The sequence below is a fragment of the Eurosta solidaginis genome, chromosome 5 (assembly GCF_040869045.1).
Source record: "Eurosta solidaginis isolate ZX-2024a chromosome 5, ASM4086904v1, whole genome shotgun sequence".
NCBI classification, from domain to species: domain Eukaryota; kingdom Metazoa; phylum Arthropoda; class Insecta; order Diptera; family Tephritidae; genus Eurosta; species Eurosta solidaginis.
In genome coordinates, this window is record NC_090323.1 from 172,018,876 (window position 1) to 172,041,776 (window position 22,901).

Here is a 22,901-nt window from a genome sequence, read left to right on the forward strand (position 1 = left end):
ATACAAATTATACACTCGCGTTTTATTTATGTGGTAAGGCTTTAAATACTTCCCGAGGTGGCCTGGTATCGGGTAGCCTCTATTGGAATACATCAGAACATATCCCCTGACTGCAAATCATCCAATAGGCATAGTACGCACAACACCGTAGATGAGAGGGTTAGTAGTTATAAGTCACCGACATCCCGCCGCCCTCCTATAAGTCGGGGTCATGGTAGTCAATGTGGATTAATGCTACCATCTGCCAATCATTTACTTTAGAATGCGTCAAAAAACCCCTCCAATGAGTTGAATGAACCAAAAACAAGTCAAGTCCAGAAATTCTGCATTAAAATGCAAAAGAAGCAGCACAGGTTTGAGGTCAAACTCGGCTAAAATTGTCACTAATACAAATATAAAAACATCTAGCGAGAATGCAAAATACAAGCACTTAAATATGATATTTAAATCATTTTGACCATTTTTTTATAAACCAGTTAGTAAAAAGTTCTACAAAATTTAATTGAGTTTAACAGCGTAATAATTTTATTCATGGGCTATGGTTACAGGTTTACCCTCGAATTAAATTTTTTTGTAAATTACTAAGCAGTTGAGTGTAGTCACTGCGAGTTGTCTGTTTCTTAAACAGTTACAATTAAAGATTTTTACACCAAATTAAATTAGAAAGTATATAAAATGATTTGCTTGTGGAACTTTTCAATAAAGTGTGCATTTTATGAAGTTCTTAAAATATTGATATTTTGTAAGCATCTACTAAATACATATAAATACAAAAAAAAAACTTATAAAATTCATTATATTTTCCTTAACAGTTTTGTATTTGGCCCCATTAATCGCAAGTTGTTATATTGAACAAGAATGTTTTACGCTTAAGAACTTAAAAGGCAACTACTATACAATAGAGGAAATGAAAAATCTATCGCAAAGTCGACAAAACTATTGTGATGGAAGTTGTGTGGATAATAATATAGAACTCATTTGTTGTCCTTATCAGGGCAATGTAGAGCAATATCGTCTTCTTCACCAAGGTGAGTATGATTATGAGCAGTGCTGCTTTTTTATACTCAGCGTGCTTTGCACACAGAGTATATTAACTTTGAGTGGATAATGGTTGGTTGTACAGGTATAAAGGAATCGACATAGATATAGACTTCCATATATCAAAATCATCAGTATCGAAAAAAAAATTGATTGAGCCATGTCCGTCCGTCTGCCCGTTAACACGATAACTAAAGTAAATATTGAGATATATTCACCAAATTTGGTACACGAGCCCATCTGGACCCAGAATAGATTTGTAGTGAAAATGAGCGAAATCGGATGATAACCACGTCCACTTTATATATATATAACGTTTTGGAAAACACAAAAAACCTGATTATTAAGTAAATAATACACCTAGAATGTTCAAGTTTGACGTGTGGACTGATATTGAGAAATTTAAAAAAAAATTTTAAATGGGCGTGGCACCGCCCACTTGTGATAAAATAAATTTTACAAATATTATTAATCATAAATCAAAAATTGTTAAACCTATTGTAACAAAATTCGGCAGACGCTTCCTTTACTATAAGGAATTCTTTGAAGAAAAATTAACGAAATGGGTTAAGGACCACGCCCACTTCTATATAAAAGTGGTAAAAATGGTATTTCATTTCCCAAGTGGATTTATAACAATGAATAGGAAAAACTTCAAATCTTAAAAAATGGGCGTGGCACCGCCCCTTTTATGACTGAGCAATTTTCTATGTTTCGGGAGCCATAACTCCAAGAAAAATTAACCGATCGTAATAAAATTGGGTACACAAATTTTCCTTATATCAGGAAATATTTCTAGTAAAATTGGAGGGTATCGGTTAAAGAACACGCCCACTTTTTATATAAAACAAGTTTAAAAGGGTCGTAGGCTAGAATAACAAGTTATAACTTAGCAAAAAATAGTTTTGAATCAATGACATTTCACTTATCAAATTTATTGTAAGAGGAAATGCGAAGACAGTTTTCTTTTAAACGGGCGGTGCCACGTGTTATGTAGAAAAATATTTGATCTGAAATGAAATGTACAATTGAAGCTCACGCTGAGTATATAATATTCGGTTACACCCGAACCTAGACACCTTTACTTGTTTTTGTTTTTTTTTTTTTTTGTACTTACCCAGCCAGCATTTTTTGAAAATTTTGATCAAAAAATATTCCATTATCATACCACCAGATTTCTAAAATCGTTCAAATTTTAAAGTTTTATTATTCGAAAATTATTGTATCGTCGCGAGAAAAGTGTACCCTAAATGCAATTATGCAATAATTATTTATGATTCATATTTTTAAATACTATTCAGTCATCTTTTGGAAGATTGTTTTGGAACAACCTTTGATTACTTTGCACATTCATTTTCTGATCATATTTAATACAATTTCACATACGAAATGATGTTTTGGAACCATTTTTGAGTACGATTACGATGATCACTGGATGAAAGCATACGAAAATTAGATATTTCAACCGCAGGCAATTGGCAATAGCTAAACTTTCTCGACAAAAATTTCCTGGTGAGTGTCGGTTTATCACGAGAATCTCGAAATACTTGTAAAGCTCGCGCGCTGATGAACTTAATCGCTGCAATGACAGTATTACAAGTAAAAAACATCGAGATGCATAGAATACTGCCAATGCAGTTACTAAATTGAATGTCGAGAAGCTCGCGAGAGTAACGAGATAAGAGCATCTTTCGCGAAGCCGAGTTCTCAACTCATTGAAATTTTCGCTTGTATTCGAGAAGAAATCGTAAGGTTTTAAAACTACAATATTTTGATAAAATATCGATAACGAATCGATAACAAATGAATAAATGTGAATCTAAGGAGGTTTTTCGATAACAAATCGATTACTATTCCACAACATATCGATTACTTTTCGATAACAAATCGATAGCTTTTTGATAAGATATTGATAACTTTTCTCTATATATGTAACTCGATAATTCTCTGGAATATGGTTTTTTAAACGGTTTTATTTAGCTTGATTTTCAGGCCGGCCGTAAATTTAAGTAACTTCCCGATAAGCTAAAAGCTTGAAATTTGGAATATAGTTCAGAACCCGATGACAATGCAATAATAAGAAAAAAACCCCGAAAGGTGGCGCATGAATTGAAATATTTCAAAAAATCGTATTTGGTTCATATTTGGAACACATAATATATACACGAAGTAGCGCAAGGGTCGAGATATTCAAAAAATTGTATTTGTGGTCCGATTTGGCTCATGTTTGGAACACACAATACATACAAGAATAGAAAGAGACCTATGAAGAAAAGTCGCCGCTAGGTGGCCCAAGGATCGAGATATTCAAAAAAATCGTATTTGTGGTCTGATTTGGCTCATATTTCGAACACATATTACATACAGTCCGGTAGAAGTGACATCAAAATATTTTGGAGTTCGAGGAGGGACAAGCATACGTGGCGCAGAGTCGAGTAAAGTCTCTGGAAGGATGTATTGAGGACTTAGATTGTAACAAATTGTCAGGAAAGAGTCCTTGTAATAATGAGTCACTAAATGAACTAAATAGGATGAGAAATAAAAGGCAATTAAATAAAGACTAAGAATTTGAAAATAAAATAATTTTAAAAAAATGTTTAAGTTAAACGGTTTTATTGGAAAGAATAGTTACATGAAGTAATAATAATACTAAAAGCTAGAAAATAATTAGGTAGGTCCTAGGTACTAGTTATCACACTCCTCATCAATCTAGGGCGTTGATCAGACAATTAAATTGGAGGCGTAAAATTTATATTGAAAGTCATAAGTAAGACCAACCGAACTTTAATCAGGTTATGCTAAGCCTCACATTTATAGAAATAGCAACCGCCCAACGCTTTCATTTAATTGTCGGATCAACGCCCTAGATTGATGAGGAGTGCGATAACTAGTACCTAGGACCTACCTAATTATTTTCTAGCTTTTAGTATTATTATTACTTCATGTAAGTATTGTTTTCAATAAACCCGTTTAACTAAAAAATTTGTTTAATTATTTTATTTAACAGAAGGAGATATATCCTCTTTAACAAAGCTTTGAAGTAACGATCATTCAATTAGGATAGGAAAATATGTACAGTACACATTCTCAGATACTTACAATTTTTATAACAACAAAAAATATTTCCAGCATGCCTAGACGCCCATTTGCCTTTTGAACTCATACCACTTGGTGCGCTTTCATATCACAAGGAATATCCATTTATGGTAAGTCAATAATTGCATATATATCATATAGATACTATTTCAAGTAAAGCTCACACTTATCAAGATAGTTTTCAATTTCACGCAAAAACCTTAAAAATACTTACGAAAATGTTTCCACCTACATAAATATTACCAGTTTCACACAAAAGAAAAATAGACTCGTATTCATGGCGCAATATATCTTCAAGAAGATTTAGGTCGAGCATATCTTCCAATTTTAAAAGTGCTACTTTTAAATTTTTGTTATAAATTATTGGCACGCGACCTACATATTTATGCCGACGACTCCAAACGGTTTCTTCAAGCAGATGAATTTTCACTGAGAAGCTTTTCATAGAAGAAATCACCCTAAGTGTTTGTCCAACCAAGGCTTAAAGAATGTTATTCTTATTGAAAAACATTGTTTCTTAAGATTTTGAAGTTGCTTTTCCCCGACTTTGAACCCAAGACGCGTATATTTCTACCACACCATGGCGAGTGCCTATTTTAATTCCCTTAGACATTCAATAAAACAATAATTAAACAATTAAAAATTTGAATGAGTCTTAAGCGGGGATTACCCTTATTGCTATAAATGTATGAAAACATTTATTTGAAGCAATTTTTTATTTATTATTTATTTAATAATTTTGGAAAAAAAACTTTTTTTTTAGCATCCAATATATTTTGCCCACTGTATACATAGAACACATCTAACAAACTTGTGGTTTTTTAAAAGTAATTAATAATTAATTAAACTTAATAAACTTGATGGGCATGGATGGATTGCTCTCAGTAGTGCAACCATTTTTTTAAGAATTTATTAATACCACTTAATAAACTTGGTGGACATGGCAGAAGTGATCTCAGTAGTGCATTCATTTTTTTTTTTAAGAATTCATCAGTGTTGAAGATCTGTGATTGACTTTCTTTTCAGGCGCGTGAAATTAGTTGGTCTTGCTGACAGGGCTAGAATGAATGGGTTGGGTTGAGTTAGAAGCCTCGTGTTGTTATGAAATAGCATCCTTTTTGATATCTTCAGCTATTGTTGGAACCTTTGGATCCCGGTGTAGCTGGTTGTTAGCCACATAGTAGGGTGCGTTTACAATCATTCTAAGTGTTTTCGATTGGAATCTTTGGAGAATTTCTATGTTTGAGTTTGCTGCAGTTCCCCACAGTTGTATTCCATATGTCCAAATGGGTTTTATACGGGCGGCCACCGTGGTGTGATGGTAGCGTGCTCCGCCTACCACACCGGATGCCCTGGGTTCAAACCCCGGGCAAAGCAACATTAAAAATTTTAGAAATAAGGTTTTTCAATTAGAAGAAAATTTTTCTAAGCGGGGTCGCCCCTCGGCAGTGTTTGGCAAGCGCTCCGGGTGTATTTCTGCCATGAAAAGCTCTCAGTGAAAACTCATCTGCCTTGCAGATGCTGTTCGGAGTCGGCATTAAATCATGTAGGTCCAGTCCGGCCAATTTGTAGGGAAAATCAAGAGGAGCACGACGCAAATTGGAAGAGAAACTCGGCCTTAGATCTCTTCGGAGGTTATCGCGCTAAATGGGTTTTATGATGGCTGAGTAAAGCAGGACTTTGTTATCAACTGATAATTGTGAATTTCGATTCATAAGCCAATACAGATTTCATAGTTTGATACCAAGGGGTTTTCTTTTGTTGAATATGTGTTTCCTCCAAATTAATTTTCTGTCGAGGTGCTTCCAAGGTACGTCATGTTTTAGTTGTTGTAAACCTTATCCCAATTGCCCTCTTTGCATATTTTCTTTATTCACAGTCCATACTTCGTATGGCATCATGTGGTAAAGTTATGCGTTGGTAAGGCGGTTTCAAAGAAACTTGGTGATGTTGCTTTTGTTCTATTTATGGAACTACAACGAATTAACCAATGCTGTCTATTTGTATGAGTTTTAAGCGGGGATTACCCTTATTGCTTTAAATGTATGAAAAAATTTATTTGAAGCAATTTTTAATTTATAATTTATTTAATAATTTGGACTTGTCCGTCCTGATGTCACGTTGTTTAAATTTTTCCCAAATTATTAAATAAATTATAAATAAAAAATTTGAATTTTATATGGGCTCAACTAGTGTTGTAATGTAACTTGTCTAATTAATTCATTACGTCTCTGTGTGAAATTGGTATAAGTGTTTAATAATGGAAATTTCTTCATATGTTTTCATATGTTCGGAATGACTGGATAGAACTTAACAGTTTCTTCTCGTTTAAGTACGGTTTATGAATACGGCACATATTTTTTTCAATTAACAAAAAATAATCGATTTCTACACAACCTGACTTTTTGTCAATGGGTGCGACGACTAACAAATTGTGATCAAGGTCCTCTGACGAGAGTCCAAGAAAACTAGCAGTTTCAACTGGGGTGGGCCAGAAGGCGTAGGCTCAACATTACAATTGAAAAGATGGTTGGTGTCATATGGGTCAGGTTGTGTACCCTTCTTGCGAATAACCTTAAAAATTGCTGTATTTCATTGCTCAAATATCAATTACGCCCATGTGATATTTTCCACCTTATATTATAATTTATGATAAACTGAAAAAATAAACTTTGTACTATTCCATAATAAGGTTTTTTATTTGCATCCCTAAACAATTAGGATTGACGCTTACAACGTTTTTAGATTTACGCGTTCAATTTTTACCGTTATATATATTAAAAAAAAAACAAAAATTATTTATTTCAGGCTGCTTTGGGTTGGAGTGTACGACATGGTATCGGACCCGAAAAGATTATTTTCAGATGTTCTGCAACGATGATCGAGTATAGATATTTAATCACATCTGCGCATTGCCTTAACGAATTTAAGTATGAACTTTTTGAATATTGATTAGAAGCATGCACTGTCGCAGAATTTGTTTCAAAAACGCACTATGCTGAAAAAAGCATGATTTTAGAATTTTTATTTTAAGATGCCTATTGTGGGAAATGTAGTGAAGAAAGTTTTTGTTTAAAATAGCATATTTCGAAATTTGTTAAAACCTCTGAACTTAGTATATTAATTTGTATTTGTGCAATACTACTTTAATCTGGCACACGTTTTAGAAGTAAGTTCTGAGCAACAGTTTTTGAAACCAGCGTTGAGATAGTACGTTGCTTCACTCAGCTGTTGATATACACTGCAGTGAACAGAAAAATAGCAGTGGCAATGCTTACCAAATTTCGTCAATTAAGTTATTTTCTTGGACATTTTAAGAACAAACTTCTATGAGTTATGTAACAGAAACTAAGCAAACCACTCTAAAAAAACGTTTTCAAAAACATTCGAAAGTTCGAGAAAAGTTTACAAAAATTTCGAACTTTTTATTCTCTGAATTTTTTGATTATGCACTTTTGTAGCCCAATTAATTGATTGATGGTAGCATGCTCCGCACACCACACCGAAGATTCTGGGTTCAAGTCCCGGGCAAAGCAACATAAAAAAATAGGTGCGTGTAGTTATACTTTGTATCACCATTAAAAAATAGTTTTCAGTTGCATTCAAATAATTAATTACAATAAAATAATAAAAGGACTGGAAGCATCGTCAACAAAGTCAATAGCTTACTTACTTACTTAATTGGCGCATAACCGTTTAAACGGTTATGGCCATCCAACAAGGCCCGCCAGTCGCTCCTTCTCTCTGCCAACCGGCGCCAATTGGTCACACCAAGGGAGTTTAAATCGCTTTTCCACATGGTCCTTCCAACGGAGTGGGGCGCTCTCTACCTCTGCTTCCATAGGCGGGTTCCGATAGAAACACTTTCTTGGCCGGAGCGTCATCTTTCATTCGCATAACATGGCCTAGCCAGCGCAACTGCTGCGTTTTAATTCGCTGGACTATGTTGATGTCTGCGTATAGCTCGTACAGCTCATCGTTAAATCTTCTTCGGTACTCGCCATCGCCAACGCGTAGAGGTCCATAAATCTTTCGAAGAACTTTTCTCTCGAACACTCCCAGAGCCGCTTCATCTGCTGTTGTCATGGTCCATGCTTCTGCCCCATATAGCAGGACGGGTACGATAAGTGACTTGTAGAGTACGATTTTCGTTTGCCGAGAGAGGACTTTATTTTTCAATTGCCTACCTAGTCCAAAGTAGCATTTATTGGCAAGATTGATTCTTCGCTGTATTTTTCGCTGTATATTAAGAAAGTCAATAAAGTTTAGCTTAAATTGGAAAAGTTAAATAAATAAATATTGATTTTCTTACATTAAGAACCACTTGCAGTACGGCAAGGTATTTTTTTAACTCGGAGTTAATTTAAAAAATTTGTCAAAAATGTATGAGTTTAACCCCTTCTGTCAGGTTAACTCTTAGTTAAAAAATTAACTTGCCGTTCTGCAAGTGGGCCTAAGTGTAACATAAATTCTCGAATTAATCGAATGTTATTATTACTCAGCGTGCTTTCCACACAGAGTATATTAACTTTGATTGGATAACGGTCGATTTTGCAGGTATAAAGGAATCGAGATAGATATAGACTTCCATATATCAAAATCACCATTATCGAAAAAAAATTTGATTGAGCCATGTCCGTCCGTCCGTCCGTTAACACGATAACTTGAGTAAATATTGAGAGTAAATATTGAGATATCTCCCAGAGTAGATTGGTATTGAAAATGAGCGAAATCGGATGATAACCACGCCCACTTTTTATATATATAACATTTTGGAAAACACAAAAAAACAGACAATTTAGTTAATAATACACCTAGAATGTTGAAATTTGACATGTGGACTGATATTGAGACTCTTGATAAAAATTTGATTTTTTTTAATGGGCGTGGCACCGCCCACTTGTGATAAATTAAATTTTACAAATATTATTAATCATAAATCAAAAATCGTTAAACCTATCGTAACAAAATTCGGCAGAGAGGTTGCCTTTACCACAAGAAATGCTTTGAAGAAAAATTAACGAAATCGGTTAAGGACCACGCCCACTTTTATATAAAATATTTTTAAAAGGGTCGTAGAGAAAAGTCATAAGCTATATATTTTCAAAAAAGAGCTTTATATCAATGGTATTTCATATCCCAAGTGGATTTATAACAATAAATAGGAAAAACTTCAACATTTAAAAAATGGGCGTAGCACCGCCCCTTTTATGACTAAGCACTTTTCTATGTTTCGGGGGACATAACTCACAAATTGTCCTATATTAGAAAATATTTCTAGAAAAAATGGACGAGATCGGTTAAAGAACAGGCCCACTTTAATATAAAATATTTTTAAAAGGGTCTTAGACGAAAATAATGAGCTATATCTTAGCGAGAGCGAAAGAGCTTTGTATCAATAGAATTTTACTTTCTAAATTGAACTATAACATTAAATTGAAAATACTGACATTTTTGAAAATGGGTGTGGCACCGCCCCTTTTATGACTAAGCAATTTTCTATGTTTCGGGAGCCATAACTCGAAGAAAAATCAGCATATCGTAATGAAATTGTGTACACATATTTTCCTTATAGCAGAAAATATTTCTAGTAAAAATGGACGGAATCGGTTAAAGACCATGGCAAATTAGATATAAAACAAGTTTAAAAGGGTCGTAGGCTAGAATAACAAGCTATAACTTAACAAAAAATAGTTTTGAATCAATGATATTTCATTAATAAAGTTTTATTTTAAGAGGAAATGGGGAGACATTTTTTTTAAACGGGCGGTGCCACGTGTTATGTAGAAAAGTATTTGATCTGAATTTAAATGTACAATTGAAGCTCACGCTGAGTATATAATATTTGGTTATACCCGAACTTAGACACCTTTACTTGTATTTAAATTATGTCAACGTTTCTAGCATCTCTCGGTTATCAATGGCTTATGATAAAAAGGGCTACCTATAAATGTATGTATATTAGACTGGGTCGATTTATTAACCGATATCGCGCCATCGATTTTTCGATAGGATTTGGGCTCAGGAAAAAAAGTTCCACTACGCATACCCAAAAAAGTAATTTTCGAGCCTACTAAAAAAATAAGGCGAAAGGGTCAATTTTTCGACCAAAACACTCCCCAAAACGCAAAAAAATATTTTTTTTTTCAACTGTTGTCGTTAACGTTTTTACAACAATTTTTTGAAAAAAAAAAATATTTTTTGGGTTTTGGGGAGTGTTTTGGTCGAAAAATTTACCCTTTCGCCATTTTTTTCGCAGGCTCGAAAATTATTGTTTTTGTGTATGCGTAGTGGAACTTTTTTTCCTGAGCCGAAATCCTATCGAAAAATCGATGACGCGATATCGGTTAACTTTCGTCCAAACAAATCGACCCAGGTTAATGTATATACCAAAATGCAGGCAAATCGAACCATAAATAGAACTTGTTCGAATGGACCGGTCGTGGGTCCATATCCAGGAAAGAAAGTTCAGAGGAACACTCTCCGGACTGCTGCGAAGCAATGATATCCTGAGTAAAATCGGTGGAGTGGTTTCGGAGTCTATAAGCTGCATACAAACATATGTACATCCTCCTTTATATATATAGATGGATTAAATCTCTTTTGTGCATAAACATAAGATACATAAAATATAACTTTTGCTAAAGAACTTCAATGAAACGTTTGCGATTTTGAACGAAAGACTTTTTTCATGAGACCATTAACAACTTTTGTCGAACTGATATGAAATGAAAATACATACATTCGTCCATACATACCTATAAATGCACTCCCGAAGTTAAATAAATCTATCCGATGCTGGCTTTTTTCACCATTCCATCTAATTCAACATATACATATATATGCATGTGACGCTTAATGTGATCAGTGTTGCCAGGTGATTAAAAAAAAGAAGCTAGATTGGCAAAACAAAGGTTAGAAAAAGCTAAATTTAGAAAGAAAAGAAGCTAAAAAGAAGGTCATAAATTTTTTTGGTTAATTCATTAATTTTTTTTTTTATATTTTAGTTTACACATTTGTAAATAAAAACTTATAAATATAACTTAAACATAACTTCTTGTTTCAAAACATATCAGGCACCTTTTCCTTGACTAGCACATGAAATGACTTTAAATGATTGCATATGTGTATATACATAAAAAAAATATTAAAAACTAATTATTTATATAAAATATTCCCCGTCTGAAGAATCAGAAGAGCTTAAGTCTGCGTATAAAGTTTAGCTATTTACCATAATTTCAAAATCATTACAATATTAAGATAAGCGTTTAAACGAGCATCTAATATTAAGCAGCGCATTAAGCATTTTAATTTTTAGTTTGTTCCTTAATTTAGTTTTCAGAATTTTTATGCCACTAAAAATTCTTTCAACCTCCGCGTTACTGAGTGGTAATACTAAAAAACTAAATATGAATTTGACAAGTTCTAAAAAAGGAGGTTCGTTTAATGCATTCTTATGTTCTCGGACTTCCGACCAAAATTCCATGGTGGAGTGTAACTACATTTTTCCATTGTATTGTTATAAGTTTTCGCCACTGCAGCTCTATTACTGCTATTTGACTTGAAAAATAACTATACTTCTCTTTTTCAAAGTAAGAAAATACATCTGGCTTTGAGACTTTCAACGAATTTTCAGCAGAAAAAGTATTAATCTGTTGTAGAGAAATCATATTATTAGGTATTAGGTGTTCACAGGAACTATTGAAATTATTTTATTTTAGAAATTATTAAAAATATATTCGGAGTAAAAAAGGCTAGAAAAAAGTCACGAAGCTAAACCCAAAATTTCGAGGCTAAAGGCAATAAAAAGGCTAAATCTAGCCTCGAGAGGCTAACCTGGCAACACTGAATGTGATGTGGTGAAAGTCTCACTCAAAACTAGTATGCTTGTACAGTTCACAGCGAACAAGCACACGAACTGAATTTTCAGCCTGTCATTTTGTGGTGCGTCACATCTTAAAATTTCACTCTCGTCGTTTTTACACACCTAAAGAAGTATATATTCAAAAATTTAGAAAAAAGGTGTTTCAAACAGGCAATTTGGCAAACATTCCGATTTTATTTCTGCTATGAAAAGCGTATCGGTAAAAACTCATCTGCTTTTGCATATGCTGTTCAGAGTCGGCATGAAACATGGTGTGGCCAATTTGTAGGGGAAAATTAAAAATTTGCACGAGGCAAATTGGAAGATAAACTCGACCTAAATTTCCTCGGAGGTAAATCGCGCCAGTTACTTATTTATATTTATATATTTTTTTCATAGCCTGTCCTTTGTTAGACTAAAATTGATTGGGTTACAAAATTGCGTGCTCAAAAAAATTCAGAGAACTCCAAATAAAAAGTTCGAAATATTCTTTAAACCTTCTGAGATTTATAAAAGTTTTTTCTTGAAATATGAAAAACAAAGCTAAAAAGAATTGAATGGACAAAATTTGAAAAAAAAAATGTCCACTGCTATTCTTATGTTCGCTGCTGTAGAAGGATGTATGGACTTACACTTCTTAAATAGTAATGTGCTTAATGACACAGAACTTTGCTTTTTGCAGTGATCAACCCATCGTTGTTCGTCCAGGTGGATTCAATTTAAATTCTGGTTCTGCCAAATCAACCGATTATGAAATCGATCAAATAATTGTCCATCCAAATTATGAATATCCAAGCTTAGATAATGATATAGCCATTATACGTATAAAACACAGATATATGTAAGTCAAGTTAATGAAAAATCAGCGAAAAAGATATTTAAGTAATTGTGAAAATCGTTTCTTACAGCGGGGATATAACAACTGTTAGTAGAACTTGTATTTGGTATGGACCTTTGGAGGAGACACCAGTTATAGCCATCGGTTATGGTGATGCGAAATTTGGTAAGAAAGTGGGAAAATTATTAAACATTTTTATATAAATACCAGCAGACTTGGAAGGCGCTGTGCTGCACTTACTTTGGTCCAGCTACATAACTTTTAAGAATTTTCACATTTTATTCTCCCTCCCCCTCTATTACTATTTCCTTTATCCTTTTATTCACTTCTCTCCCTATGTCTCTTTATCAATCTCCGTCTTTTCCATTCTTTCATTTTTCTCTCAGCTCTTTCCCCTTCTGCCTCTCTCGCTCCATATTTACTTATAGTTATATCTTCGTATACCTCTTTTCTATCTCCTTCCCTCTAGATAAGACCCTCTAGTCCTTTTTGTTCTTCTGCATCCCTTAATCGCAGTATTTATGTATTTTTATACTCAGCGTGCTTTGCACACAGAGTATATTAACTTTGATTGAATAACGGTTGGTGGTACAGGTATAAAGGAATCGAGATAGATATAGACTTCCATATATCAAAATCATGAGTGTCGAAAAGAAATTTGATTGAGCTATGTCCGTCCGTCCGTCTGTCCCTTAACACGATAACTTTAGCAAATCTCGAGATATCTTCACAAAATTTGGAACACGAGCGTATCTGGACCCAGAATAGATTGGTATTGAAAATGAGCAAAATCGGATGATAACCACGCCCACTTTTTATACTCAGTTGAGCAGGGCTCACAGAGTATATTAACTTTGATTGGATAACGGTTGGTTGTACAGGTATTGAGATAGATATAGACTTCCATATATCAAAATCATCAGTATCGAAAAAAATTTGATTGAGCCATGTCCGTTCGTCTGTCCGTCCGTTAACACGATAACTTGAGTAAATTTTGAGGTATCTTGACGAAATTTTGTATGTAGGTTTCTGGGCACTCATCTCAGATCGGTATCTAAAATGAACGATATCAGACTATAACCACGCCCACTTTTTCGATATCGAAAATTTCAAAAAATCGAAAAAGTGCGATAATTCATTACCAAAGACGGATAAAGCGATGAAACTTGGTAGGCGGGTTGAACTTAAGACGCAGAATAGAAAATAAGTAAAATTTTAGACAATGGGTGTGGCACCGCCCACTTTTAAAAGAAGGTAATTTAGAAGTTTTGCAAGCTGTAATTTGGCAGTCGTTGAAGATATCATGATGAAATTTGACAGGAACGTTACTCCTATAACTATATGTATGCTTAATAAAAATTAGCAAAATCAGAGAACGACCACGCCCACTTTTAAAAAAAAATTTTTTTAAGTGAAATTTTTACAAAAAATTTAATATCTTTACAGTATATAAGTAAATTATGCCAACATTCAACTTAAGTAATGATATGGTGCAACAAAATACAAAAACAAAAGAAAATTTCAAAATGGGCGTGGCTCCGCCCTTTTTCATTTGATTTGTCTAGGATACATTTAAGCCATAAGTCGAACAAAAATTTACCAATCCTTGTGAAATTTGGTAGGGGCTTAGATTCTAGGACGATAACTGTTTTTTGTGAAAAAGAGCGAAATCGGTTGAAGCCACGCCCAGTTTTTATACACAGTCGACCGTCTGTCCTTCCGCTCGGCCGTTAACACGAAAAATTGAGCAAACATCGATATATCTTTACTAAACTCAGTTCACATAATTATCACTTTGTATTGGTATAAAAAATGGTCGAAAGCCGACTATGACCACGCCCAATTTTTCGATACCGAAAATTACGAAAAATGAAAAAAATGCCATAATTCTATACCAAATACGAAAAAAGGGATGAAACATGGTAATTGGATTGGTTTATTGACGCAAAATATAACTTTAGAAAAAAACTTTGTAAAACGGGTGTGACACCTACCATATTAAGTAGAATGAAATGAAAAAGTTCTGCAGGGCGAAATAAAAACCCTTGAAATCATGGCAGGAATACTGTTCGTGGTATTACATATGGGGTATTCCATCTCATTTCGATCAATTTTGAACCCGACCCCTTTAGAATTGGCTGAAAGTTTTTCTTCTTTTTCTAGTTTACGAAAGACGTTTTTCAGAAGTTTTTCAAATTTTTTCATCCAACTCAAAAAAAGTTATGAATTTTTAAAAAAACTGTGTTTTTTTCAAAATGCTATAACTTTTTGAAAAATTGACCGTTTGGGACCTTTTTTTTAATTTGTTTTTAAATGTACTTTTCGGAAAAAATACAAAAAATATTTTAAAGTTTTTTTTCAATTAAATAAAAAAAAAATAATAATCGGCCCACTTCGGAATTAGTGGGAATGATTGCAGAATTGATTGAAGTTTTTTATGAGAAAAAAAAAACAAAAAAATGGCGAAATTCGAAAAATCTCGAAAAACTGAAAACTTACAAAAAAAAAACCTTTAAAAATTTTTTTGTATTTTTTCCGAAAAGTAAATTTAAAAACAAATTAAAAAAAAATATCCCAAACGGTTATTTTTTGAAAAATTCTTAACTTTTTTTAAGTTGGATGAAAAAATTTGAAAAAAATTCTGAAAAACATCTTTCGTAAGCTAGAAAAAGAAGAAAAACTTTCATCCAATTCTAAAGGGGTCGGGTTCAAAATTGATCGAAATGGGATGGAATACCCCATATATAAATAAATTAGCGGTACCCGACAAATGATGTTCTGGGTCGACCTGGTCCACATTTTGGTCGATATCTCGAAAACGACTTCACATATACAACTACCACCACTCCCTTTTTAAAATTCTTATTAATACCTTTAATTTGATACCCATATTGTACAAACACATTATAGAGTCACCCCTGGTCCACCTTTATAACGATATCCCGAAAAGGCGTCCACCTATAGAACTAAGGCCCACTCCCTTTTAAAACACTCATTAACACCTTTCATTTGATACCCATATCGTACAAACAAATTCTAGAGTTACCCCTGGTCCACCTTTAAGCCGATATCTCGAAAAGGCGTCCACCTATAAAACTAAGGCCCACTCCCTATTAAAATACTCATTAACACCTTTCATTTGATACCCATATCGTACAAACAAATTCTAGAGTCACCCCTGGTCCACCTTTATGGCGATATCTCGAAAAGGCATCCACCTATAGAACTGAGGTCAACGCCCTTTTAAAAAACTCATTAACACCTTTCTTTTGATACCAATATCGTAAAAACAAATTCTAGAGTCACCCCTGGTCCACCTTTATGGCGATATCTCGAAAAGGCGTCCACCTGTAGAACTAAGGCCCACGCCCTTTTAAAATATTCATTAACACCTTTCATTTGATACCCATATCGTACAAACAAATTCTAGTCACCCCTGGTCCACCTTTATGGCGATATCTCGAAAAGGTGTCCACCTATAGAACTGAGGTCAACGCCCTTTTAAAAAACTCATTAACACCTTTCTTTTGATACCCATATCGTACAAACAAATTCTAGAGTCACCCCTGGTCCACCTTTATGGCGATATCTCGAAAAGGCGTCCACCTATAAAACTAAGGCCCACTCCCTATTAAAATACTCATTAGAACCTTTCATTTGATACCCATATCGTACAAACAAATTCTAGAGTCACCCCTGGTCCACCTTTATGGCGATATCTCGAAAAGGCGTCCACCTATAGAACTAAGGCCCACGCCCTTTTAAAATATTCATTAACACCTTTCATTTGATACCCATATCGTACAAACAAATTCTAGTCACCCCTGGTCCACCTTTATGGCGATATCTCTAAAAGGCGTCCACCTATAGAACTGAGGTCAACGCCCTTTTAAAATACTCATTAACATCTTTCATTTGATACCCATATCGTACAAACAAATTCTAGAGTCACCCCTGGTCCACCTTTATGGCGATATCTCGAAAAGGCGTCCACCTATAGAACTAAGGCCCACGCCCTTATAAAATACTCATTAACACCTTTCATTTGATACCCTTATCGTACAAACAAATTCTAGAGCCAGCCCTGGTCCACCTTTATGGCGATATCTCGAAAAGGCGTCCACCTATAGAACTAAGGCCCACTCCCTATTAAAATACTCATTAACACCTTTCATTTGATACCCATATCGTACAAACAAATTCTAGAGTCACCCCTGGTCCACCTTTATGGCGATATCTCGAAAAGGCATCCACCTATAGAACTGAGGTCAACGCCCTTTTAAAAAGCTCATTAACACCTTTCTTTTGATACCAATATCGTAAAAACAAATTCTAGAGTCACCCCTGGTCCACCTTTATGGCGATATCTCGAAAAGGCGTCCACCTATAGAACTAAGGCCCACGCCCTTTTAAAATATTCATTAACACCTTTCATTTGATACCCATATCGTACAAACAAATTCTAGTCACCCCTGGTCCACCTTTATGGCGATATCTCGAAAAGGCGTCCACCTATAGAACTGAGGTCAACGCCCTATTAAAAAACTCATTAACACCTTTCTTTTGATACCCATATCGTACAAACAAATTCTAGAGTCACCCCTGGTCCACCTTTATGGCGATATCTCGAAAAGGCGTCCACCTATAAAACTAAGGCCCACTCCCTATTAAAATACTCATTAACACCTTTCATTTGATACCCATATCGTACAAACAAATTCTAGAGTCACCCCTGGTCCACCTTTATGGCGATATCTCGAAAAGGCGTCCACCTATAGAACTAAGGCCCACGCCCTTTTAAAATATTCATTAACACCTTTCATTTGATACCCATATCGTACAAACAAATTCTAGTCACCCCTGGTCCACCTTTATGGCGATATCTCTAAAAGGCGTCCACCTATAGAACTGAGGTCAACGCCCTTTTAAAATACTCATTAACATCTTTCATTTGATACCCATATCGTACAAACAAATTCTAGAGTCACCCCTGGTCCACCTTTATGGCGATATCTCGAAAAGGCGTCCACCTATAGAACTAAGGCCCACGCCCTTTTAAAATACTCATTAACACCTTTCATTTGATACCCTTATCGTACAAACAAATTCTAGAGCCAGCCCTGGTCCACCTTTATGGCGATATCTCGAAAAGGTATCCACCTATAGAACTATGGCCCACTCCCTCTTAAATTACTCTTTAATATCTTCCATTTGATACACATGTCATACAAACACATTCCAGGGTTACCCTAGATTCATTTTCCTACACGGTGATTTTCCCTTATTTTGTCTCCATAGCTCTCAACTGAGTATGTAATGTTCGGTTACACCCGAACTTAGCCTTCCTTACTTGTTATATATAGTTATAGCATTTTGAAAAACACAAAAAAGCTGATTATTTAGTAAATAATACACCTAGAATGTTGAAATTTGACGTGTGGACTGATATTGAGAAATTTTTTTTAAATGGGCGTGGCCCCGCCCACTTGTGATAAAATCAATTTTACAAATATTATTAATCATAAATCAAAAATCGTTAAACCTATCGTAACAAAATTCGACAGAGAGGTTGCCTTTACCATAAGAAATGCTTTGAAGAAAAGAGTAAGGGCCACGCCCACTTTTATATAAAATATTTTTAAAAGGGTCGTGGGCGAATAAAATAAGCTATATCTTTGCAAAAAAGAGCTTTATATCAATGATATTTCATTTCCCAAGTGGATTTATAACAATAAATAGGAAAAAATTCAAATATAAAAAAATAGGCGTAGCACCGCCCCTTTTATTACTAAGAAATGTTCTATGTTTCGGGAGCCATAACTCGAAGAAAGATTAACGGATAGTAAATAGTAGAAAATATTTCTAGTAAAAATGGACGGGATCGGTTAAAGACCACGGCAACTTAGATACAAAAGGGTCGTAGACTAGAATAATAAGCTATAACTTAGCAAAAAATAGTTTTGAATCAATTATATTTCATTAATCAAGCTTTATTTTAAGAGGAAATGGGGAGAAATTTTTCTTTTAAGCGGGTGGTGCCACGTGTTATGTAGAAAAGTAATTTATCTGAAATGAAATGTGCAACTGAAGCTCACGCTGAGTATATAATGTTCAGTTACACCCGAACTTAGACACCTTTACTTATTTTAATTCGATTTCATAAAAAAAATAAAAACGAAAAATGGTGTCTAAAAAGATTAAGGGGTGGAGCACCCGTACAATTTTGGGGTATGAAAAATAGATAAGATCTTCGTCTCAAGCCTACTCAATGTGCTCACAAATTTCATGAGATTAGGTCGGACCGTTTCGAAGGAATTCAACCAAAAACACTGTGGCACGAAAATTTACTATATAAGATTTTGTTTTCTTATGACTTTAAGTTGGAACCTCTTCGCGTGCGTTATTGGAAAAAAATTTGTCCACAATCACAAATGAGGAATGCAGCGCACATTATGAAAATGTGAACTCAACACAGATTTGTGCTAAAGATCTGCAAAATTCACAAAGTAACTGTCAGGTAAGAAAAAATGTCCATATTATAAAGGTCTCGTAAATCAGAGACAACAAATATTTCAACAAATTTCAATTAACAGTAATAGATTCAATTTCAAAATTTGATCAACTTAAAGGTTTGGCACCGTGAATACCCCTAGTATATATTTTCACTATTTCTAACATTGGCCCTTAATTTGCATAAATAATGATATTTAAGCTGTAGTTACTGATTATTGATTATAACTCTTATCTTTATTCCATACTTCCTTTTGCTTTCCAGGGAGATTCTGGTGGTCCCATAATCATGTATGATGTTTTTAAGGATTACCAGCCGATCGCCTATCTAGTGGGTATACAATCATTTGGTGATGGTTGCGATGGTGGTACGCCTGGAGTTTATACAAGAGTCTCTGAGTACTACGACTGGATTGAGGATGTCGTTTTCAAGTAAAAAAAAAACAATATTCATGCTGATGATGTTAATCTTTCATTTGTGAGCCTTTCGAGAAATCAATTAGTCATTAAATTCCCAATAAATAAAACTTAATGCCTACTAAGAGCTGTTATTTCAGTAGGTTTAATGCATCAGTTGTATTCGCTTTGCACAAATCAGCCCCACCACAAAAGGTTGACTCACCCCAAAGTAGCCTTGTAATTAAATGTTCAGCGTCTGATGATCATACAGTGGAGGACACCAAGGGCTTGAAGGTTTGTAGAAAACAACCTGAAAAGGCAAGTCACCAGGAATGTCGCACAGCCGCCCTAATTCTTCGCAACCATGCCACCTCACATATAAAGGAAGACATGGTATCTGTTTGAGATGAAGCAGGTTACGGCATACTTCGAGCAGAAGCTATAGGACAAACGTAAAACCAGCGAAGGAGATAGCTCCAAAAGTGCTGAACACTACCTAAGCTAAGGCGGGCTGTATAGGGTTCCGCGGAAGCAGACAACGATCGGAAGACGAGTGGTATGATGGATGAGATTAACGCCGAAATCCCAGATATGAAAGCAGCAGTCAAAGTGAATAGAGTCTACTACTATACCTTGAAAATCTCCTCGAAGCTTTTTCCCCGGGAATTCGCATTCCTGCGATGATAAATCTGTTTACAAACATTCACGACCAAAGCCACTGCCCTTTTTTCAAGGGGTTGTGTGGCATAATCCTAAAAAATGCATAACGTCTGCAATGCAATTTTCAACTTCATCTACCCGAAGCGAATCCTGCTTATTTAGCAGGTGAGATTCTGGCTACTCCGAGTTTCTCGCCAAAGAGGGTGTAAGATGACATAGAATTTTCAACGTGGTCACATCACATCGTTCCCCGTAAAGGACCATCAACACGATAAAACTCCCCAAAACCTTCGTAGGGTCTCCTTATCCCTACAAGAAGAAGAAATATCCGGTGAAGGGCCATCTTTACTTTCTTAATTGGCGCTTAACCATTTAAACGGTTATGGCCGTCCAACACGGCGTGCCAGTCGCTCCTTCTATCTGCCAACCGGCGCCAATTGGTCACACCAAGGGAGTTTAAATCGTTTTCCACCTGATCCTTCAAACGGAGTGGGGGCCGCCCTCTACCTCTGCTGCCATAGGCGGGTTCCGATAGAAACACTTTCTTGGCCGGAGCGTCATTTCTCTCGAACACTCCCAGAGCCGCTTCATCTGCTGTTGTCATGGTCCATGCTTCTGCCCCATATAGCAGGACGGTTACGATAAGTGACTTGTAGAGTATGTTTTTCGTTTGCCGAGAGAGGACTTTACTTTTCAATTGCCTACCTAGTCCAAAGTAGCATTTATTGGCAAGAGTGATTCTCCGCTGTATTTCAGAGCTGATGTTGTTGCTAGTGTCGATGCTGGTTCCCAAATAAACGAAGTCTTTTACTATTTCGAAATTATGGCTGCCAACAGTAGCGCGGTTGCCAAGGCGCATATGCGCTGACTCTTTGCTCGTTGACAGCAGGTACATCGTTTTGTCCTCATTCACCATCAAACCCATCTTTACCGCTTCTTTATCCAGTTTGTAGTAAGCAGAACTAACGGCGAGGGTGTTTAGGCCGATGATATCAATGTTATCAGCATATGCCAGCAATTGCACGCTTTTATAGAATATTGTTGAGTTCCGCAGGTAGTATAAATTTCTCCAGCATCAAATTAAAGAAATCACACGATAGGGGGTAACCCTGTCTGAAACCTCGTTTAGTTTCGAACGGCTCGGAGAGGTCCTTCCCAATTCTGATTGAGCTGATGGTGTTGCTCAACGTCATTTTGCACAGCCGTATAAGTTTTACGGGGAAACAAAATTCAGATATAGCGGCATATAGGTAGCTCCTTTTCGTGCTGTCGAAGGCGGCTTTAAAAGGTCGCCGTTTTCGTTCTTACAGGAGTTTACCCCGGTCTTAAAACCTTCCGTCTGTCGCCGAATTTTTTGGTAAAATTTTCGGGCGTTATTCCTGGTGCCTGGTGGCGGCTCAAGCTCCTCGCACTCACGCCTTTCTTCCTCTGCTTTTTTCTTCCTGAAAAGGCGTCTCGCTTCCATTTTTAACTCGCGGTAGCGCTCACACACTTCCTAAAACCTTGGTATGGTCTCCTTATCGCTACAAGAAAAAGAAGAATAATCGAAGCTTACCCGAGTGCACCGATGCGAAATGGTTCCAGGGTATCTTCAAGTTGATTGTCTGTGATCACTATAGGTGTGCCAAACAGTACAAAATAGCGATATATTAAATTGGGAGATGTAAACGGCAACGCTTCTTTAAGTGGATCCTAGTTATGTTCCAGAAAGACAAACCCTAGTCCATCCATGAAGTATGTAAAGTCGACGGAAAAGGCAACGATACAGGTGGTGTTGCTCTTAGATTACGGTAGCCTTGGGGGCCTAGGTGGTTGATATTTTAGCAGCAAAAGATTGTTTCAAAAAGGTAAGTTTGAAAATATATATAAGGGAGATGGGAAGATATGCTTAGTATGTCGACTTTTGAGAACTCCTAGTTAGAATTACATTGAGGTTGATCGTCAAGATTATACTAGGGCTAATCTCTTGGAAGGTTATACTATGAAAGCCAGCTTCTTAGTGGCTAGGCCTCGTACAAGTATGTATAATGGGTAAAATAAACGGTAATGTTTTCTACAATTCAGAGTGTATTACGGTCGACATCCTAATTCGGCAGCAGAGGACGAGAGAGGTCTCCAGAGAGTTTGTTGAGACAATTGGAGGAAAACTTCATATCGATTGGTGGCACCCATTTGCGTGAGTTATAGCGAAGCAAGGATGACTGCGCGATCTTGCTATGCAACGCCCAAATTGTGGGGGTTGAAAGTGTGACACCCGTGCCTTTCTTTTCTTGGTGGAGCGATTTCAAGGAGATTAAGCCCAGGTTTATCTTCCAATTTGCGTCCTGATCTTTTCAAATTTTCTATAAATTGGCAGCTGCAAGGCAGAAACACATTCGTAGTGTTTTGCCAAATCACTGCTGAGGGTCGACTCCGATAAGAACAACTTTTTTGTGATTGGAAAAACATCTAAATTTTTGATGCTGCTTTTCTAGGGTTCGGAGCACGCTACCACCA

The 22,901-nt window shown here is 35.7% G+C and overlaps 1 protein-coding gene across 1 annotated transcript; it reads left to right on the forward strand.

The window, feature by feature from the left end:
- Positions 1-495: 495 nt before the first annotated feature.
- LOC137253691 (serine protease snake-like) lies at positions 496-19,844 on the forward strand. Its single transcript, XM_067791063.1, has 8 exons — positions 496-742; positions 813-1,028; positions 4,168-4,244; positions 6,943-7,064; positions 12,681-12,839; positions 12,907-13,001; positions 19,217-19,353; positions 19,612-19,844. The coding sequence occupies exons 1-8, from the start codon at positions 676-678 to the stop codon at positions 19,780-19,782; spliced, it is 1,044 nt and encodes a 347-aa protein (XP_067647164.1). The 5' UTR covers positions 496-675; the 3' UTR covers positions 19,783-19,844.
- Positions 19,845-22,901: the final 3,057 nt, after the last annotated feature.

What these genes read in the sequence shown, in the direction of transcription:
- LOC137253691 (XM_067791063.1), top strand. Translation starts at nt 676, where the DNA reads ATGATTTGCTTGTGGAACTTTTCAATAAAGTGTGCATTTTATGAAGTT. An exon ending in TCTTAAAATATTGATATTTT is followed by an intron (nt 743 to 812) that starts GTAAGCATCTAC and finishes TTTCCTTAACAG; the next exon opens with TTTTGTATTTGGCCCCATTA. An exon ending in ATTCACAAAGTAACTGTCAG is followed by an intron (nt 19,354 to 19,611) that starts GTAAGAAAAAAT and finishes TTTGCTTTCCAG; the next exon opens with GGAGATTCTGGTGGTCCCAT.